The sequence below is a fragment of the Scyliorhinus canicula genome, chromosome 11 (genome assembly GCF_902713615.1).
Source record: "Scyliorhinus canicula chromosome 11, sScyCan1.1, whole genome shotgun sequence".
Lineage (NCBI taxonomy): Eukaryota > Metazoa > Chordata > Chondrichthyes > Carcharhiniformes > Scyliorhinidae > Scyliorhinus > Scyliorhinus canicula.
The window spans coordinates 123,914,267-123,935,804 of NC_052156.1; the positions used below are offsets into that span (position 1 = coordinate 123,914,267).

General features: G+C 43.7%; 1 protein-coding gene across 8 annotated transcripts in view; it reads left to right on the forward strand.

Annotated features, from left to right (window-relative positions):
• Positions 1–21,538, forward strand: part of tcp11l2 (t-complex 11, testis-specific-like 2) — an 82,511-nt gene that overhangs the window by 15,512 nt on the left and 45,461 nt on the right. For 3 of the 8 annotated variants that reach the window (XR_005462293.1, XM_038811290.1, XM_038811293.1), the window contains exons 1-4: positions 1,330–1,482; positions 5,905–5,968; positions 13,911–14,077; positions 15,320–15,452. Coding sequence is in view for 7 of the 8 variants with exons in the window: in XM_038811290.1 (XP_038667218.1) it covers positions 13,918–14,077; positions 15,320–15,452 (293 nt within the window). In the remaining variant the exon portion in view is untranslated. Of the gene's footprint in view, positions 1–1,329; positions 1,483–2,828; positions 3,169–5,904; positions 5,969–13,892; positions 14,078–15,319; positions 15,453–21,538 lie in introns of those variants that run through there. The other 5 variants (XM_038811291.1, XM_038811292.1, XM_038811286.1 and 2 more) reach the window with 5 other exon arrangements.

The window sequence follows — 21,538 nt, forward strand, 5'->3', positions numbered from 1 at the left end:
TCAAGGAAAGGGGATGTAGTGATATGCATTAGCAATTGTACATGCAAATATGTTTGACCTCTGATTACCAGATGGCAGGCAGGTTATACCATGTGACACTGCTACCTTGTGGGAGTCTGTCGAAGAAGTGGTTAGTTGTGTTTGTAATTATTCCAGTTTGTTAGTATTAGTTTCCAACCCACGATTTGTTATACAATAATAAATTTGACTAGTCTAGAACCAGATGTTCTTTGGTGTACTGACCCAATCATTGTCCATGCACTAGAACATAACAGAAGGCTGTAGAGTGGCAAGGTGAAACATGAGGTGCTGTTCCTCAAGCTTACATTCATTGGAACACTGTAGCAGGCCGAGGACAAAAATGTCAGAGTAAAAGTGTTATATCTTTGAGTTTGCCTCAAAGAGAAAAGGTATGGAGGTGCCACACTCTTGGATTCTTACAAACTCAATGAGAGGTTTATTAGGAGATGTTGCTCATACAATTTATGATGGAGAACTGACGCCCACACAATAACATTCTGCTGCCATCACTACAGACCATGTGACATTCCAACAGCGGGGATGTATTCTCCAAAATCAAGATGGAAAATTAAAATGACAAAGGACAGGCAGCAGAGTGTCATGCTTGCTGACTGAACGGAGATGTTCCACAAAGTGGTTACCCAGTCTAGGTATGGTGCCCTCATTGTAGAGAAGGCCAAATCTTGAACAGCTAATAGAACATACTAAATTGAAAGAAGCACAAGTAAATTGTTGTTTCACTTGGGAGGGGTTGGGTCTTTGGATTGTGAAAAGGTTGGAGGTGAAAGGACAGGTGTTGCATCTCCTGCGTTTGGAGAGCAGGGGGTTGGGGTGACTGAGGACTTGTCCAGGGTGTTGCAGAGGGAATGGCCCCTACAGAACACTGATAGAAGGCAGGAGAAGACGTGTTTAGTGGTGACATGGCACTGTAACTGGTGAAAATGGTGGGGAGTGATCGGTTGAACACAGTCGCTGCTGGAGAGAAAGGTGTGGAGAAGGCGAACCTTGAATGACCCTGGGAGGGAGGGGAAGGTGTGAAAGCAGAAATGCGTGCAATGGAGGGCCCTGCCAATTAGCCTTTGTGAATTTAAACATATTATGTGTAATTAATATTGGATGACAGTCCACAAACAGTGACTGATGGACTGTTAACTAGAGGCAGGCAGATCTTTAGTGGAGACGCAGAAGTTTCCAGCGCACTGGGTGGTGGCTGTGGTTGTGGTGGGGTAGCATTTGTCTGTTACCATAGAAACAGGGCTGCCTGGGCTATCATGTGACCCTCTCTCTCCTAGCAACAGTGTAACGTCTTCAACAACACGTCACATCCGTCAACAAACAGGCCAAGTGGAGGAGCTGCGGCCCCGGCCGGGGGAGGTGGGAGGAGGAGCTCACACTGACTCAACAACAGAGTCGGAGCAGCCGGCAGAGCATTGACGCCTCCTCAACCATCTCACCGTCAGGGTAAGAGGGAGGAGGACTGGGGGCTGCGGCCAGGGGAGTCCCCCGGAGACAAACAGGAACAACCCGAGCCCCTTTAAACCCGGAGTGACAACCTGAGCCCCTTTAAACTCGGAGTGACAACCGGAGCCCCTTTAAACCCGGAGTGACAACCCGAGCTCCTTTAAACCCGGAGTGACACCCGGAGCCCCTTTAAACTCGGAGTGACAACCGGGGGACCTTTAAATTCGGAGTGACAACTGGAGCCCCTTTAAACCTGGAGTCTCCTTTAAACCTGGAGTGACACCCGGAGCCCCTTTAAACCCGGAGTGACACCCGGAGCCCCTTTAAATCCGGAGTGACACCCGGAGCCCCTTTAAACCCGGAGTGACACCCGGAGCCCCTTTAAACCCGGAGTGACACCCGGAGCCCCTTTAAACCCGGAGTGACAACCGGAGCCCCTTTAAACCCGGAGTGACAACCGGAGCCCCTTTAAACCCGGAGTCTCCTTTAGACCCGGAGTGACACCCAGAGCCCCTTTAAACCCGGAGTGACACCCAGAGCCCGTTTAAACCCGGAGTGACACCCGGAGCTCCTTTATACCCGGAGTGTCACCCGGAGTCTCCTTCAAACCCGGAGTGACACCCAGAGCCCCTTTATACCCAGAGTGACACACGGAGTCTCCTTTAAACCCGGAGGGACAACGGGCAACTCTTTCAACCTGGAGTGACACCCGGAGTCCCTTTCAACCTGGAGTGACACCCAGAGTCCCTTTCAACCTGGAGTGACACCCGGAGCAACTTGAAACCAGGAGTGACACCTGGAGCCCTTTGAAATCCGGAATAACACCCGGAGCCCCTTTAAATCCGGAGTGACAACTGGAGCCCCTTTAAACCCGGGGTGACAACCGGGGGTCCTTAAACCGGTTTGACAACCCGGAGTAACAACCGGAGCCCCTTTAAACCTGGAGCCTCTTCAAACCCGGAGTCTCCTTTAAACCCTGAGTGGCACCCGGGGTCTCCTTTGAACCCGGGGTGACACCCAGAGTCTTCTTTAAACCTTGAACTCCCTTTAAACCCAGAGTGACAGCCGGAATCCCTTCAGACCCGGAGTGGTGGCCGGAGTCCTGGTCTCAGTCCAGCTGGCTGGACCGGGATACGGGTCTGGCTCCCAATTTTTATTTCAGCCCCACTCTAACCCGGCGCTGCACAGAAACCAGAAGTTTTGTTCAGGGGATGTGATTTTTGTTTGCAAAGAGGGTTTAAACCCCCCTCTCCTGCAGTAGTGCCGGGTTTGTTAGTGCTTGACTTTCCTCCTTGCCCAGTCTATGGAAGGTGAGGTGCTGATCTGTGTGTTTGTGTGTGTGTGTGTGTGCGCTGTCCTTCTTGTTGTGGTCGCTCTGGTCACATGAGAGTCGACATGACGTGGAAAGAGCAGCTTTAAAAGCCAGCATCAACCCTGCGAAGCCACCCATCTATGGCCGTGTTATTGTGCCGAGTGCAGGAAGCAGCCCTCCAAGAGCCGACACTGCAGCTCCTATAAATGACCTTTCTCACTCCAGGATTGCCAGCTACAATTCCGGTTTGCCTCCTTTCTTGAAGCTGCCTTCGTAGCAGTTTGTGTTCAGACGAGTACTTGCCCGAGCTGCAGCTTTCTGAAGTCGATTTCCCCCCAGTTTCAAGCAGAAAGGTCGTGCACGATTGAGTGAAAGTAATTATCTAAACGGCTGAAAGAATCGCTGTGTAATTTAGTGATAAGTATATATTTCTCATAACTGCAAATAGATACTTTGTGTTTACAGGGGGTGATCATATGTATTGGTTTTACTCGAATTTCAGTGAATTTCAGTGAAGTGCAGTAATCTGGAAATGTTTCCTGTAGTTAACACAGAGTATCACGACTAAGTGTTTTTCAGATTAGGCATGGGCGCGGACGGGGAGTAATGGGACTAGGGTGTGCAAATTCCCCAGTCTACATTTCAATGTTCTTTAGGAACATAACAAAAATAAAACTAACATATTTGTTATCCAAAGTGTTGCAATTGCGCTTTCCTGCCAGTGGCTGCATTCTCGCACTTTAAATAGGGGGAGTGTTCAATTGCAGAGTGACATTTTCATAGGCAGTTAAATATATAAACAGGAATCTATAATGGCAAGTGTTGAGAGGAGTACGTGCCAATGCTAGATGCTTAATTTGACAGGCCGAGTTCAGATTCTCCAACATGGATTCGGTGCTATGAAACCGACTCCAGAGAGTAATAAACAAGCACTTGAATCGGGGTTGAAATGAACTGGAGGTGAGATGTCCAGTGAAAAGGCTCGCAAGCAGAAAAACTCTTGGGGGAAATGGTGTTGGGGTACTGATGGGCAAGTGAAATTTGAATTGTAGTTTATACATGTGAGGAAAAATACACCAAGGATTGGAACAGTAAACTGTCACTCCCTTTTTTAAATGGTTTGATCTTTTATCATCACCTGAATATAAAGTCTGTTACCCTAAATTATTGTCAGTATTAAACTGAGACATGGAATGCCCTGTCTCATGGTCACCTCATAGGAGATGGGGAGAAAGTCAGTGGTTGGCCCATGAAGGCAGAAAGATTCCAGGTTTGATTCCTGATTTCTGCTGAAATAACAGAGTTCAGTGGGACAGCAATAAAGATCATACCATTAGCCTCCACGTCCATGGATTGCCAGGAAAGGATTGGCAGTGTCCTGTTTCTGAATGATGTTCAGTGACCCTATTTGGAAATGTACAGATCTCAGTGGAGGACATAGTGAGACATAGTTATGATGCCCCCATGGTTGAATTGTGGGTGCAATCTGATTTGCCCTGATGTTTCCATGGTGAAACAGAGTGCTAACATTCACTGTCAAGACTTGTGCTTGACTGTTGTTTGTGGAACTGAGACATACAACTCGAAATTGGGAAAAAATTAATATCGAGAATAATGTTGAGACTACAGAAAATGTACAAGCCTCCAGTTAAAATCCAGTTCTAATGGTTACGGAGTATGAATTGAAGCAGCAATGTATGATAGATACTGCTGTTTTTAAAAAGAAAAATCCAATTAAGGGACAATTTAGCATGGCCGATCCACCTACCCTGCACATATTTGGGTTGTGGTGGTGAGACCCACGCAGAAATGGGGAGAATGTTCAAACTCCACTCAGACAGTGACCTGGGGCCAGGATCGACCCAGTCCTAGGTGCCATGAGCCCTGATAGATACTGCTGTTAAATTGGTTTGGATAATCTAAAAATAATAAAATCTTGCTTATACATAGCACCTTTTACAACCTCAGGATGTTCAAAAGTGCTTTTCAGCCAATCAATTACTTTTGGAACGCTATAATGTCAGAAACACAACCACTGAATTGTGGAAAACAATCTCCCACAAACACAAATGTGATACCAACTGGATAATCTATTACTGTTTTTGTTGATTTTGAAAGCTAAATATTGACCAGGATATCAGGAATAACTCTCCTGCTCTTGCTTGAAATAGTGCCTGGGATCCTTTATGCCCACCTGAGAGGTGTTTTAACATTGCATCCACAATTCACTCCATCATTTCTGTACTGGAGTGTCAGCTGACATATTTGTGCCGATGTCCTGGAGTGTGACTTGCGAGAGTACTGCCATCTGACAAGCAGCTGCCATAGTTTAAACTTAACAGGCAACTATATCCATCATGAATTAAGCTGTACACAAATATGGTTTATTTAAGATCCTCCTGGCAACTTCACTTTTCATATTTTTGAGTGACTTTTAAATCCTGCCCACAATTTTAACTTATTGTAAATTATTGAGTAGTTCTCGAGTTCACACTTAGAGCACTTCATATAATTTTCATCTCTTTTTATATAAGAAGGGATATACTTGCATTGACGGCAGTTTAGTGAAGATTCACTAGGTTGAGAATTGGGATGAAAGGGCTGTCTTACAAGGAAGGGTTGACTAGTTGGGCCTATACTTACTGAAGTTTTCTTCAAGAGAGGTATTGAAACATGACATTCTAAGGGGGTGTGGCAGGGTAGATGTTCAGATGATGTTTCCCTTCATGGTGGAATCCAGGTCTGGTGGTATAATTTCAGAATATGGGGTCACCCAGTTAGAGAGCCATGAGAAGGAATTTCTTCTCCGATGGCAGTGTATCTTTGGAATTCACGAGGCGGAAGAACTGTGGGAACTGATTTCATTGAATATATCTAAGGTTGTGGTAGACAGGTTCTTAAAGTGGGGTTGAGGCCAAGTTCATCAGAACAGTCATGATTTTATTGAATTGCAAAGCAGGCTTGAGGAACTGTAGGGCCCCCTCCTGCTCCTATTTATTATGTTCTTTATATTGTATTCTCTATAGTAAAATGAAAGTAAATCTTGTAAGTTTTTGATTTTTTTAAATTTAAAACTTGCCGGTTTGATATGTTTTTCATTTATTTTTAAGGTGCACGTCAATTCATACACTTGAGTGATTTGCAATCCTGCTATAAAGCCACTAAACCTGAAAGGTAAACAATATTTTTATTTTGCAGGGAAAAGGAATAACAGATGGTATCGCAAAAATAACTTTGTTTTCCATGTATCTCTTTCATCATTCAGCGGTTACACCACAGACGTCTATTTAGCCTGTTGCGTCCATGTCGCCTCTTTGCAAGAACAATTTTGCTAGTCACCGCCCACCCCTCTTTCCCTATGGCCTACTATTTTTTTGTCTTCAGATGTTTATCCAATTCCCTTTTGAAAATCCTGATTAAATCTGCCTTTCCTATTCGTATAAAGGGGCCGCACAATGGTTAGCATTGTTGCTTGACACCGCTGAGGACCCAGGTTTGATCCCGGCCCAGGGTCACTGTCCGTGTGGAGTTTGCACATTTTCCCCGTGTCAGCATGGGTTTCATCCCCACAACCCAAAGATGTGCAGGGTAGGTGGATTGGCACACTAAATTGCCACTTAATTGGAAAAAAATAATTGGGTACTCTAAATTTAAAAAAAAGCATTGCTGCCCCACAGCTCCAGGGACCTGGGTTCAATTCCGGCCTCGAGTGACTGTGTGAATTTTGTATGTTCTCCCCGTATCTGTGTGGGTTTCCACCAGGTGCTCCGGTTTCCTCCCACAGTTGGTGTGGAGTTCGGACTTTATCCCTGTGTCCGGTTTCTTCTCACAGTCCAAAAATGTGCATGTTAGGTGGATTGGGCATGCTAAATTGCCGAAAAAGGATAGGTGGGGTTACTGGGTTCCGGGGCTAAGGAGGAGGTGTGGACTTAAGTAGGGTGCTCTTTTCAAGAGCGGAAGCAGACCTGATGGGCTGACTGGCCTCCTTCTACTTTGTAAATGCTGTGTGGGCAGTGCATTCCTTGCACTAATCACTGGCTGGTTCAGCTCAGTGGGCTAGTCAGCTGATTTGTGATGCAGAATAAGGCCAGCAGTGCGGGTTCAATTCCCGTACCTGCTGAGAATTCTGAATTCTCCATCAGTGTACCCGAGCAGGCGGCCGAGTGTGGCGACTAGGGGCTTTTCACAGTAACTTCATTGCAGTGTTAATGTAAGCCTACTTGTGACAATCAAGATTATTTATTTATTTTATTTGACTTGTTGTTTTTTAAAATTCTTTTGGATCTAGGTCAGAAAGAGAAGTTACTTTTGAGCCTGCGACAGTGTTCTAATGAAGAATGTAGGAACTGACATCCATGCTTTCACCCCACCACCCATGTTCACTCCATCCCCTCCTATTAGCTTTGTGTCACGGATCCCTTTTCAATTCTGACACTCTGCTGCTAGCTTCCTTGTGCTCCTCTCTGGTCCCATCTCCAATTGTTCAAGATGAGACAAGTACCATCTGCCACAGTCCATTGTGGGGAAAAAAGAGCTGTGATTCTTGAATCATACTGACAACAGAACTCATTATTATGCCCCGATCTATGCATCAGAGAAGCAAATGTGGAAGTGTTTTTAAACATTACGGCATATATACCAGAACAAAACGCTGAAACTGACAAATGGCAGGAGTGAGAATAGCTTCACTTTCACTGCTACAGCCTCTTCATCACAGATTGAGTTTTTCTTTATATCATGTCATTAAATTATCCAGGACTGCTGTTGCTTAGAGACTTGGTTGGGGGGGGGGGGGGGGGGGGGTTGGTGCCAAGGTTGGGGGAGAACAGGGACAGTGTTGTAAATGGGGACTAACTGAGAGGGAGATAGGGTTTTTTTTATTCACCATTATACATTGGTGCGACTATAAGACCGGCTGTTATTGTCCATCCTCGATCAGTACAGTGTAGTGGACTGTCATGCAATAAGAGATGCAGTGTTTTCACTTGATGAAGGAGCTATGCACCAAAAGTTTGTGATTCCAAATAAACCTGTTGGATTTTAATCTGGTGTTGTAAGACTTCTTACTGTGCTCTTTACATGAGAACTACTTTGGAAAGTCAATTATTTTTGTCAAGAAAAGTACAGCTTTACATTTTCATGTACTTTTGCCCCTTTTTCAGTGTCATGTGATCCATTTTTTTAGTGCTACACATTTCTTGCTTGTATACTGTTCTAGTTCAGGCTTTAATTTGTTTAGATTTAGAAGTCTACTAACTCTTCTGCATCCGGAGATTGCTAGTTTTTTGGCTGATGACTGTAATGATATCATGGTTGTGTTGTCATTCACCGACTAACCACTAGGAGTCTCATTGGTACATAAATGCATGTTCGAGTCGGGTGACCTCAGACTGACTAGGGAGCTGGGAGAGAGGTTGCTTGTGCATGTCATACTGTTATTCATCTGTTTTGTATATATTTGACCCACAGTTAATGCTAATAAATCATTTATAGCTTTAGCCATAAGTATTCTTGCAATATAAATCAGGCCTTCCACCAAGAACATTACATGGTACCAGGGTTGGATGGTATTAAACACTGAGAAAAAAACTATCAGCCAGCCACGAGGCCCACAAAGATTTTGCAAACTGCAATAATGAACCTCATGAAGTTATTGAAGCCCCCAATGAGTCTCCTATTTCATGGTAATGTGGACAGCAACTGGCATGTGTTTAAGCAACAATTTAATCTGCTTCTTACTGCAGTAAATTTAGGAGATTAATCAGATGCATGTAAGTTAGCGATGCTCCTAACAGCGGCAGGGCCCGAAGCAATTGCTCTGTTTAATACATTTACATTTGCAAACGATGAAGGTAGTAAAAATTTTAACGAAGTAATTCAAAGATTGGATGAACATTGCACTCCCAGAAAGAATTAAATTTATGACCCCTATGTTTAGTTCACGTTTACAGAAGAGTCCATAGATCATTTCATCACTGATTTAAAGTTAAAAGCTAAAACATACAATTTTTCTGGGGTGGAAACTTCCATGATTTGGGACCAAATTGTGTTGGGTGTGAATGAAAATAAGCTGAGAGACTTCCAGTTGCGGCTATGCCTAGGTAGGTCGCACGGTCGGCAGCTCCCGCCAACAACGGACCTTTGGGCCCTTGTACCAAGCTCCAGCGGCACTTGGACGATGATTCCCAGTGTGGGAAGGAAACAGTGAGGGTCCCCCAGCGCTGTATGGAATGGACCAGGAGTGGGCCGATCAAAAAAGCGGCTTTGGAGAAGAGAGGAGAACGGGTGCAAAAAAGCAAGATGGCGGCAAGATCAGACAGCGTGGGCCCACTGGTCACAGGAGCAGCAGGAGTTTCTTAGGAGCTGCTTCACTGAGTTAAAAGCGGAGATGCTGGCTCCTATGAAGGCTTCTAATGAAAGGTTGGTGGGGACCCAGGAAATGCAGGGGATGGCGATCAAGGAGGTACAGCAAAAGGCCTCTGACAACGAGGACGAGATTTTGGGCCTGGCGGTTAGAGTGGAGGTGCATGAGGCCCTGCATAAGAGATGGCAGGAGAAGCTGGAAGACCTTGAAAATAGGTCGAGGAGGCAAAACCTGTGGATTCTGGGTCTCCCTGAAGGTGCGGAGGGGTCAGATGCGGGTGCATATGTGACCACGATGCTGGGAATGCTGATGGGCGTGGGGGCTTCCTGTGGCCACTGGAGCTGGACGGGGCGCACAGAGTCTTGACAAGGAAGCCTAAGGCGAATGAGCTGCCGAGAGCTATGGTGGTAAGGTTCCACCACTTCACCGACAAGGAGTGTGTCCTGCGATGGGCAAAGAAGGAGCGAGGCAGTAAATGGGAGAACTGCGAGATCCGTATTTACCAGGACTGGGGTGCAGAGCTGGCTAAGAGGCGTCCGTGATTCAACCGGGCCAAGGCGGTCCTCCACAGCAAAGGGGTGAAGTTTGGGCTGCTACAACCGGCGAGGCTATGGGTCACATACCAGGACCGGCACCATTATTTTGATACGCCAGATGCGGCGTGGACTTTTATTAAGAACGAGAAGCTGGACTTGAACTACTGGACTGCTGTATGTTGTTGGGGCACCCTGGTGGGGCGGTGGGGGCTGGGAGGGGGCGGTGTTATGTTGGTTTTCCCCCGTGCTTTTTTTTTTTTTGCCCCTTTGTTCTGGGCCTTCGAGGTTCTGGGTCTGTTTGCAGTTGGTATAGAGCTGCGTCATAGGCAGTGGGGACGGGCCGGACAGCGAGAGCAGTTTGCAGGGTGGTGGGGGGGGAATTTCTCATCGATGGGGATGGCACCCGAAGTTTGTTTGTTTGTTTGAGCTTTTCTTTCTTGACACATGGGAATAAGGGGGTGGGGTTCTCTCTCCCTCACTTGAGTAAGGGGGTGGGGGGAGGTTGGAGACCCGCAGAGGGAGCCAACAGTGGGATTGGTGGTAGAGGCGGGAGCGGCCGAAGTCAGCATGAGTCAGCTGACTTACGGGAGAGCAATTGGGGGGGGGGGGGGTTTGGAGAGGATAAAGTTTGCCCTGAGGGGTCCTTGCTGGTGTTCTCCAGGCGGGTGGCAACCGTTCCTTGACTTTCTCGCGGAACGTTAAGTGAGGAGGTCACCAGCAGCAGCAAACTTGGGGGGTGGGGTGGGGAACTGTATGGGTTTTGGATAGATTTTTCTTGTAAATGGTAGTTATCCCACCTTGTTTTGTTAAGTTGTTAATTTTTTTTGTTGCCTTTTAGTAGTGGTTTTGTAAAAATTCTGTAAAACTTTGAATAAAAACAAGTTTAAAAAAAGAAAAAGAAAAATAAACTGAGGGAGAGGTTGCTGAGGGAATCGGAGCTGTCTTTGGAACAAACAGTTTTGTTAGGCTCATGGCCTAACAGCACAGCATTCTAAAATGTTTCTCAGTAACGGCGGCGTCTTGGAGGAAAGCATTCCAGTTGCTGCCCTTTTTCCAAAAAGGGGGAAACTTCCGAAGAAAGGCGGGAAAGTTCCTGCAGCTCCTCACACACCAACAAACGGGTTAAAGATCAGGATGAAGTATTTCTGTGTAAAAGATGTGGTCAAAGGCACACATTAAAGCAGTGTCTAGCTTTTAGCAAGTTTTGTTCCAGATTCAAAGGAAAAAAAAATCACTTTCTTTAGAATTATTACTCGAAGCTCAGCCCCAGATCAGTCAGCACAGAGGAAGACCGTGTCCAGTGATGAAACATCATTGTTTGTTGGAGTAATAACAGAGAAGAAGAATTTTTTGGAGGTATCAAAATATTCCCCAGCACTTAAAAAGAAATGCAAACTGATGCTCCATTTAAAATAAATGTGGTTAATGAGGACAAATGGCTGCTATCACTTGAAGTGAACAGTACAGTGGTCCAATTGAAGTTAGACACTGGTGCTAAAATCTATTTAATCAGCATGACTGATTTGGGAAAAAAAAATCTTAAAAATTCAGCCGATTAGAAGAAATCACAAAATATCTCTTGAGAAATTATAGTGGTTCAAGCATTAAATGTTGTGGTGCTTGTGGCCAGAGTGTGGCGGTGAAGAACACAGTTTATTCAGTCCTATTCTGTATCCAAAGGCTTTGTATCCAACGGCTTGGATTCATTATTAGGTTATCAGTCCTGTGAAGAATTGGGTCTAGTGCAGTTGGTATATAGAACATACAGTGCAGAAGGAGGCCATTCGGCCCATCGAGTCTGCACCCACCCACTTAAGCCCTCACTTCCACCCTATCCCGGTAACCCAATAACCCCTCCTAACCTTTTTGGTCACTAAGGGCAATTTATCATGGTCAATCCACCTCACCTCGTCTTTGAACTGTGGGAGGAAACCGGAGCACCCGGAGGAAACAAACGCAGACAAGGGGAGAACGTGCAGATCTGCACAGACAGTGACCCAGCAGGGAATCGAACGTGGGACCCTGGCGCTATGAAGCCACAGTGCTATCCACTTGTGCTACCGTGCTGCCCAAAGTATTCACAAAGGATTGGATCAACATTCCCAATGATTCTGAGAGCATTATCAGCAAATTCAGCGATTGTGTTAACTGAGTTTAATGCGCTACCATTCGCCAATGAGATACAATTTAAAGAAGATGCATAATCTAAAGCACCGGTACAAACTATTAGTTGTGAAATTGCTGAAGATGTAGATCTGCACGTAGTCAAGAAGGCATACGGCATGCTTGCCTTCATTGGCCGGGACATTGTGTATAAAAATTGGCAAGTCATGTTGCAGCTGTATAGAACCTGAGGTAGACCCACACTTGGAGTATAGTGTTCAATTCTGGTCACCACACTACCAGAAGAATGTGGAGTCTTTAGACAGGGTGCAGAAGAGATTTACCAGGATATTGCCTGGTATGGAGGGCATTAGGTATGAGGAGAAGTTGAATAAACTTGGTTTGTTCTCACTGGAACGAAGAAGGTTGAGGGGCGACCTGATAGAGGTCTACAAAATTATGAGGGGCATAGACATAGTGGATAGTCAGAGTCTTTTTCCCAGGGTAGGAGGGGTCAATTACTAGGGGGCATAGGTTTAAGGTGTGAGGGGCAGGGTGTAGAGGAGATGTGCGAGGCAAGTTTTTTTTTTACACAGAAGGTAGTGGGTGCCTGGAACTCGCTGCCGGAGGAGGTGGTGGAAGCAGAGACGATAGTGACGTTTAAGGGGCATCTTGACAAGTACATGAATAGGATGGGAATAGAGGGACACGGACCCAGGAAGTGTAGAAGATTTTAGTTTAGACGGGCAGCATGGTTGGCGCAGGCTTGGAGGGCCGAAGGGCCTGTTCCTGTGCTGTACGTTTCTTTGTTCTTTGAATGACAATCTCATTTCTACCCTACCAACCGTATCAGATACGAAACCACAGGTTATCAAGAAGATAGAAGAATCTACGAATGGGGTAAATTCCATGGTATGTGTGAAATGAAAAAATGGTAATGCTCATATAGGCATGGATACCAAAGATCTTAATGAAAAAAGTGTACATATAAAACAATTATTACAGAAAGCAATGGACAGCCAATCTGATCCGTAGCTCACAAAATCACATTACAAAATGTTACCATTGCCACATGGTAGATCGGCAGCAGAGTTACTCATGAATAGAAGGCTGTGTACCACACTTTCATACTTGGAAAATACAGTGGTCCTGCAGGAATGCAAAACATAAAAGCAAAATAAAAGCAGTTCTGTTATAGCGTGTTAAGAACTTTACCACCTGAGTAGTGATGACACTGTGAGAATAGAAGATTCGGGCAATTGGTTGAGAAAAGCCATTGTACCTGAAGAATTAGCACCTCGTTCCTTCAATGTACTGACTGAGGAAGGGTTGGGTTCAAGAAGAAATTGTCGCGCATGTTGGAAAACCAGACAAGACTTTCACAACAATGTGATGGATGACGAACCTACGTCAGAATCAACAGCAGTTCCTGAGCATGAGAATGTCATGGAGAAAGTTCTGAGCAGCAAGGTCAAACTATGAGAAGGTCAACCAGAGTCAGAAGGAAACCTGATCAACTCCATTTGTAGATTTGGACTATTTGTACAGCTTGCTGTTCATATTTGTTAAACCAGTTTTAAAAATGTTAAAAGAAAATTAGTACTGTTAGACTCGCAGGCTAATGATATCACATATATAAATATACTGGTAAAGTATTCATTTATCCCTTCAAAGGAAAGGGGATGTTGTGATATCATGGATCTGTTGTAATTCACGATTGACTAGCAGTCTCATTAGTATAATATGTGAATGTTCATGTCAGGTGACCTCAGACAGACTAGGGAGCTGGGAGAGAGGTTGCTGTTACAACAGGTTGCTGTTATTCATCTGTTGTTTTGTATATGTTTGACCCACAGTTAATAAATTGTTTATAGCTTTAGCTATAAGTGTTCTTGTAATATAACTCAGGCCATCCGCCAAGAACATTACAATGACCATACAACGACACTTGATAATTTTGTTCATATCATTCTGTTAGGTTGGTCTACTATTTCAGATGCTTATTGTTTCTTTCAAGTTATTTTACAAAATCCCAATTAAATGTGTTAAAATGAATCCAAAAAAGCCCATTTTCAATAATGGATATCTATGTCAGTACATTTTGTTTTTACAGTGAGAAGATGCCTTTCAGTAATGAGAAACATTCCTTGAATGACGAATCATTAAACAGTGACACTGAATCTTGTGAGAGATCGGATAGTGTCAACTCTTCCAGTGACTATGAATATGCTCGACAAAGCTTCAGCAGTGATTCTTCTAGCAAACCCAGCTCTCCAGCCTGTAGGTCTTTGAGCTCAATTTTTTAAAAACAAGTTACGTATCTATCACAGAGTATATTTTGTATCTGGAGTCATCATACCACCACCGTTGCAATATTTGGTGGAACACAAACTTTATTTTACTCTGTAAGAAGCACCTAATGTTAAGTCCAACCGAGTGATGTCTGCTTACCAAATGTTTTTTAAAATATGCAAATTAATAAGATTGACAACATTTACATGGGTACTAAGACCCAGTTGGATTGGAGGTTCGTATATTCGAGCCATTGGGCTACATTATTTGCATCAATTAGTTTACATGGTTTTGAATTTGAGGAAGAGCTTTTGCTTGCCTCTTCTCCAAAATGCCAGTTGGGGTTAAAATATGACTGGGGTTAGCAGAACAGTGAGGTTGCTAATATTAACATTTTTTGATCATTTATTTATAGAATCCATAAAATTCCTATAGTGCAGAAGGAGGCCATTTGGCCCATTTGAGTCTGCATTGAAATCAATGGAGATATAAGGACTCAGAGATAAATAAACATAGGGTCAGGGCTAAGTCTTTAGTTTAAAATAACTGTCTCCTTTATATGCATTCTGAAGCTTGAGTCCAAATTTGAACTTTGAATGATTGTGTCCAATCTCTAAATGGCTAATTCATTTTCCTCTGATCAAATAACTAGACATTTGTTTCTCATATTAGTGTGGCCTTGTGATCTTTGTGAACGATATTCATTTTGGGTAATTGAAAGCGGTTTTATGACATGGATTATGAGGGACTTTGTTATTTTGCAATGCTCATTTAAATTGGACTCTGTAGAGACGTGATTCCTTAAGGATGTTCCTTACCCACTCCTTATTTATTTCATTAGATAAGAAGATGAGCATTTAGGCACAAGTATACAATGGTCATTGCTGAGTCTTTGAGTAGGAAAAGAGCTTTGGGAAATTGGGGAACGTGGGAAGAGTAAAGATCTATCTGTGGAATGGTGAATGTAATCTGGTATGTTGCCAAATGGTAGGAAAATGTTAGCATGTGGTTTGGGGGGGGGGGGGGGGGAGGAGAAAAAAATAATCGGCAAGCTTGAATTATGGCCACACTTTCCTCCCCGCCTGGTTTTGATATGTGTGAATAGTAGATGATAACAGATGGAGTAAGATGTCTATTCCCTACACAAGTAGTAATTATGAACAGTTGCATATTTCTACTGAAGACTTCCTTGAGTATGAGTCACCAAATCTATTTTTTTTGTCTGTCCAGCAAGTCCTCCTAAAATGGTTTCTTTTGATGACCTGATGGAGACTGCAAAAGGATTGTCAAATATGACTCTGGCTCATGAAATAGTCATGAACAGCAACTTTCAAATGAAACAAATTGATCTTCCTCCACAAAGGTAAGAAAAGTTACCAGGTTTCAGTTGGTTGGAATGACGGGTGTAGAAACTTGATGACCACCAATTGTGCTGAAATTCAGCAAGTATAGGATGGAGATTAGTTATGTTCAATGTTTGGTCTACCCACCTTGCTAATATTGATTCAGCTCTTCACATGAAACTGACTTTGAGTATGGGACACAGTTCACTAATTTTCTTATTCTTAGTGGATTAGCACTAGTATCTGTTGCAATGTAGAAAATCATGTTCTGTTTTTGATTTTAAAAACACCAATACGAAAGTGCAATCAAATTGCAGTGCACTATTTCTAATTTTATTCTCCAAAATGTCAAAGTTACATATGGAATTTGGGGCAGTGGGGTGGGGCAGGGGTGGGGGTGACACAAGATGAGTAAATCTTTCAGTTACCCTAGTCTAATTTAAGATGGAAATACATTTCTATTCATGGAGAAGAACGGTATTTATGTTGCTCTATCTGCTTTATAATTTGGTATGTAATCACTGGATTATGACATTGTTTAAATGATCGGGGAATTGGGCTCCCAGCCTAAAAGGCCAGATTAATATTTCAGCTTTAATGTTATTTCAGGTCATGTGAAAGAATAAATATTTTTTATAGTGAAGTACATCCATCCCTCAAGAATACATATTAATCTAAAATCCTCTAATGGTGAGGTGATACATACATCAAAAATAAATTGACGAGATGATACGAGTCTCCGAAAGCACAACAATTTGGAGGTAGCTATTTCATCCCATCCCCTCAATGGTAGGCCTCATGTAACCAACTTCAAGCACAGTGAGAAATATTTCAACACTATAAAACTGGTGGTTTTATGACCCACTAAAATGTCTGCCTGGCAACCAAGTTTAGGGCATCCATATCTGTTTCACCCTCAGCTTGCTACTGACAGCACAAGACACACACAAATGCCACCTGGAAGCATAGCTCTAGTGCAATGTAAAATATCAAGTAGAATTTCTTCCTTAAAAAAAAATGTCGGGCAGATTTTTTAAAATGATAAATTCAGAGTACCGAATTCTTTTTTTTTCCCAATGGGCAATTTAGCGTGGCCAATTCACCTACCCTGCGCACCTTTTTGGATTGTGGGGGTGAGACCCACACACACGGGAGAATGTGCAAACTCCACACAAACAGTGATCCGAGGCCGGGATTGAAGTCGGGTCCTTGGTGCCATGAGGCAGTAGCGCATCTGGTAGATTTTAAAAGTTATTTTGAGATCTATTTAAGATCCTTGAATGGTGAATATATTGATGATTTTTAAGTTTTGCTCTCTTGCTTTTGTTCTAATAGAGTCCATTTTATTTTATTGAGTTTATTTTTTAAGACTTTTATTTACAAATCTTTAAACCTAACAGCATGTAACAGTTTGACTTTGGTTTAACTTTCGCTATGGTGCAATGCAGCTAAAACCAAGCCTGAATATATATTTTTAGGGTTCTTTCCATCTCTTTGTAAACAACACTCAGAGTAGCTAAATCTCAAAATAGTATCCCCGTGTTGCAATTTGATCCGAAAATATTAAAATCAAACTAGCTGTTTCAAATTTAAAATTTTCCTTTTTTTTTAATCGCTCGAGCTTGGGTTCAGACAATCCATTCAACCATGGGGCTTCCACAGTTGAATAGAGGGTGAGTATCCCTGATTAGTGACACATCTGCTTATCTCCCAAAATCTCTTCACCATGTCTAAGGTACAAGCCAGGAGTGTGTTGGAATACTCATCACTTGCTGAGATTGGTTTGGCCAGAACAATAGTCTGAGGCGAGCTATAATCCACAACGAATGCATGATCAGTGTCTCTCTCACTACACCCAATATTCAGCTCTCGCCAGCAGCGCATTGACAAAGTATGTAACACAGCAACACAATAGGGTTACCTCGACAATCTTCCAGCCCCACCGTTTCAACCACTACAGATGATAACACATATTAATAACATCTTGGGAACACCAGCACCTACATGCTCCCTTGCTTCCTCACTATTAAGGAGTATTAAATTATTATTGGCCAGCAAATATTGTGATGGTGAGGAAATGGGTTGTGGAGGAGAGGTCAGTCTGGGAGTAGGTATTGATAGCGTTGTGCAGGGGAACATCTTTGAGGGCTTTGTTGTTGGCACCTTTGCCGTTCTCGCCTGCCAGATAGTCTGAGCCCAGTAGTGGTGTCAGCGTTTAAGGATGTGGGGGAAGTGTAGGCAGCAGTTTGGGTTGGAGGATACGTCGTTGTGGGTGCTGATCTGCAACAAGCATAGATTGGTGCCGTCAGGACTCGTCGTGAGATTCCAGGAGTGGCAGAGGGTAATTATTTCAGGGACTTGTTTATAGGGGGCAAATTTGCAGGGCTGGAGGAATTGTATGAGTTGCCCAAGGGGAATGGTTTTAGGTACCTGCAGGTTCGGGATTAAGTGCGGAGAGTGGTGCTGCACTTTCTGCGGCTGCCACCTCAGACAAGCTGTTATTGGAGGACAGAATAGAGGAGGGGAAGGTGTTGGATATTTAGAAGGAACTGATGGGAGAGGGAGGGCACTCCAATGGAGGATATTTAGTGCAAATGGGAGGAGGAACTGAGAGAGGAGGTGGGAGCCGGGACGTGGGTGGAGGACGTGCAGAGGGTGGACACGTCCTCATGTGAAGCCTCACCCAGTCTAAAGTGGTGCGTAGGGCCCACATTACGGTGGCGAGGATGAGCAGGTTCTTTGCAAGGGGTGGAAGATAGCTATGGGGGGTGGGGGAGGAGCAGCAAATCACATCCACATGTTCTGGGCATGTCCGAGACTGAGGGGGTTATGGCAGGGGTTCTCAGATGTGATGTCCGAGGTGCTGGATGTGGGGGTGGTTCCGAGTCTGGAGGTGGCGATATTTGGTGTGTCAGATGAACCAGGTGTCCAGGGAGGAATAGAGGCCAATGACTGGCCTTTGACTCCCTGATAGCCTGGAGACGGAGTTTGTTGAGTTGGCGGGACTCGGGAGCTGCCAACAGCGGGGGTGTGGGTGAGCGACCTGGCAGAGTTCCTGAGGTTGGAGAAGGTAAAGTTCGTTCTGTGGGGATTGGTAGAGGGGTTCGCCCGGAGATGGAAACAGTTCATTGATTTCTTCAAGATGAATTGAGGGGTCAGCAAGGGGGAGTGTGTTTTGGGGAGGTTAAAATGGGGAAGGTGGGGTGATCCAAAGTATATATGAGAGCTCCGATCAATCTTCATAACACTGCCCTTACCTTGAGTCTCTCTTGCCAATGGAGGAAGAATACATCTCCAGGAGGAGGAATACATCTCCAAGACTCTGGCAGTTACTGATGTGTATGTGTTTAAGACATCAGGCTGTTGCTTGACGAGTCTGAGTCAGTTCTCCAAACCTGCACACAACCAGTTCTCAGACTTGTCTTTGCTGAGTTGTGTACTCATTGGTGCCTGGGTTGTGACTGATGAGACTCGTATACTATTTCTCTTTTTGTTCAATAGAAATTGTTTTACATCTGAGTGACATTGGCTGTCAATTTGATACTTTGGGACTCAGACTAGATAAAAGTGACAGATTTCTCCTTTGGCTGCTTTCATGGTGACTTTTACTGGTGCTAGATTTATGACCAAATTTATTGCATGGGCAACTTGTCATGGTGAAAATTTGGTGACCTCCACATTGCTAGTTCAGTACAAAAGCTACTACATTACCCAATTGTGTGTTCCTAACGGAACTGGTTGAAAACATTATTGGTTGCGAATGTTAACAAGAGGAGGGTTTAGTATGTTGGAGTTCAATGCTTCTATCGTGTCATTCCTTTTTATAGAAGCTTACAGAGGCAATTATTCCTTGGTACTAAGCCAGCAGATACCAAGGATTAAATGTCTCTTCTTTCTGATGACCTTTCTGGGCTTAACCAGTAGATAAACATAGTTCATCCTCTGCAACATTCTTGAGATACATGGCTGGGTGCCTGCCTGTAAGACTACAATCACAGAATTAAATTAGTAACCTCGCCCATTTCTCCCTGCTGAGGAATTAGGTGGCATATTTTCCCCTACTGTCATTTTTTATTTTTACTTCAATTGTGGGCATTGCTGGTTAGCCCAGCATTTATTGGACATCACTAATTGCCCTTGAGGAGGTGGTGGTGAGCTGCCACTTGAACTGCTTCAATCCATATGATGTATGTACACCCACAGCACTGTTGGGGAGGGAGTTCCAGGATCGTGACCCAGCGACAGTGAAGGAACGGCAATTCATTTGCAAGTCGTGATGGTGCGTGGCTTAGAAGGAACTTCCAGGTGGTGGTGTACTCGTGTGTCTGCTGCCCTTGTCTTTCCAGCTGTAACAGTCGTGGGTTTGAAAGATTCTGTCTAAGGAGCCTTGATGAGTTCCTGCAGTGCATCTTGTAGATGGTATGCACTGCCGCCTCTGTGCTTTAGTGGTAGAGGGAACAAGTGTTTGTGGTCCAGTATCCTGATGAGTTGTTTAACTATGGCTATAGAGTCACGGGGGATTAAGAGTACCCGAGTCTTTCTTGCCCAATTAAGGGGCAAGGCTCCCTACCATGCACATCTTTGGGTTTGTGGCAGTGGGACCCACGCAGACACCGGGGAGAATGCAAACTACCCATGGACAGTGACCTGGGGCTGTGAGGCAGCAGTGCTAACCACTGTGCCACCGTACCACCTCTAAAGAAAGGACAAAGCAATAATGCTTTCTCATGGTATTGGTAATGATAAGGGTGTGACAGGAAGAGACAGAACATATAAATATAAAAAATGCACCAGAAAATCTGGTCAGAGTAGAGAAAAATAGTTTTATATTTACGATGGGAGCGGAGAATTTGGTTGAAGGGAGAATTAGAAATTCAAATATAAAAGTTGAGGCAATAGAAATGTATATCGATGTGGGTAAAGCCAGCTGAGTAGGACAGAAATGGACAGAGTTTAATAATAAGAGTAAGATCCATGCAGGGAATAGTAGCAAACAAAATGAAATTGAAATTGCTTTATCTGAATGCGTGGAGCATCCACAACAAGATAAATGAACTATTGGCACAAATAGGTCCAATCGCCATTACAGGGACATAGCAAGATGAGCTGGGTCAGGAAATAGTTATTTAAGGATGCACAACATTTTGAAAGGACAGGCAGAATGGAAAATGAGGAGGGGTAACCCTGATAATAAAGGATGACATAAGACCATTAGTGAGAAAAGGGCTTTGGGTTAGAAAATCAGGAAGTAGAATCAGTCTGGGTGGAGATTAGAAATAGCAAGGGTCAGGAAATACTGGTGGCAGTAGTTAACGGGTCCCCTAACTGCTTGGCAGAGCATTAAATAAGAAATTATTAGAGTTTGCAACAAAAGGAAATTAATAATTGTGGGGGATGTTGCTCTTAATGTAGACTGAGCTAAGCAAATGTGGTCTGGGCGATGAGTTAGTACAATGCTTCCATGACAGTTCCACAACATATTGCTCCAAGAAACTAACGAGGGGTAAAGCTATTTTTGATCTAGTGTTGTGCAATTAGGCAGGATTAATTATTAATGTTGGAGCAAAGATCAACTGGGAAATGGTGATCAAAATACAATTTTGTTCCACATCAAATTTGAAAACAATGCCAAGAGTTCTGACTGTAAATATGAATGTAAATAACTGAAGGCGAGCAAAGGTAGTGATAACCCATTTGTACAGATGTATATGCAACTATTGTTGCCTAGTTTCTTCATTTATATATTTGCCAATGGTGCTGTTTTGTTATATATACAAAGCTTTTTACTAAATGTTAAAATCCCAATAAAAATATATTTAAAAAAAAATGACAGCAACATACTCCAATCACAAACAAGAATCTTAAACAAAGTCAAATACATAGGTATGAGGGAGACCTGCCTAAGGTTGAATGGGTAAATACACTAAAAGGTACAGTGGAAATCATTTAAAGAAACAATTCAATATATATATTCCATTAAAGAAGAAACTGAGTGACTGTAATGGTGACATGTCGAAGGATGTCACCAAACATACAATTCAGCAAACATTTTGAAAGGCAAAGGAGGGAGATGCTGGGGATCCTCAGTCAGTGGTGGATGCAACAG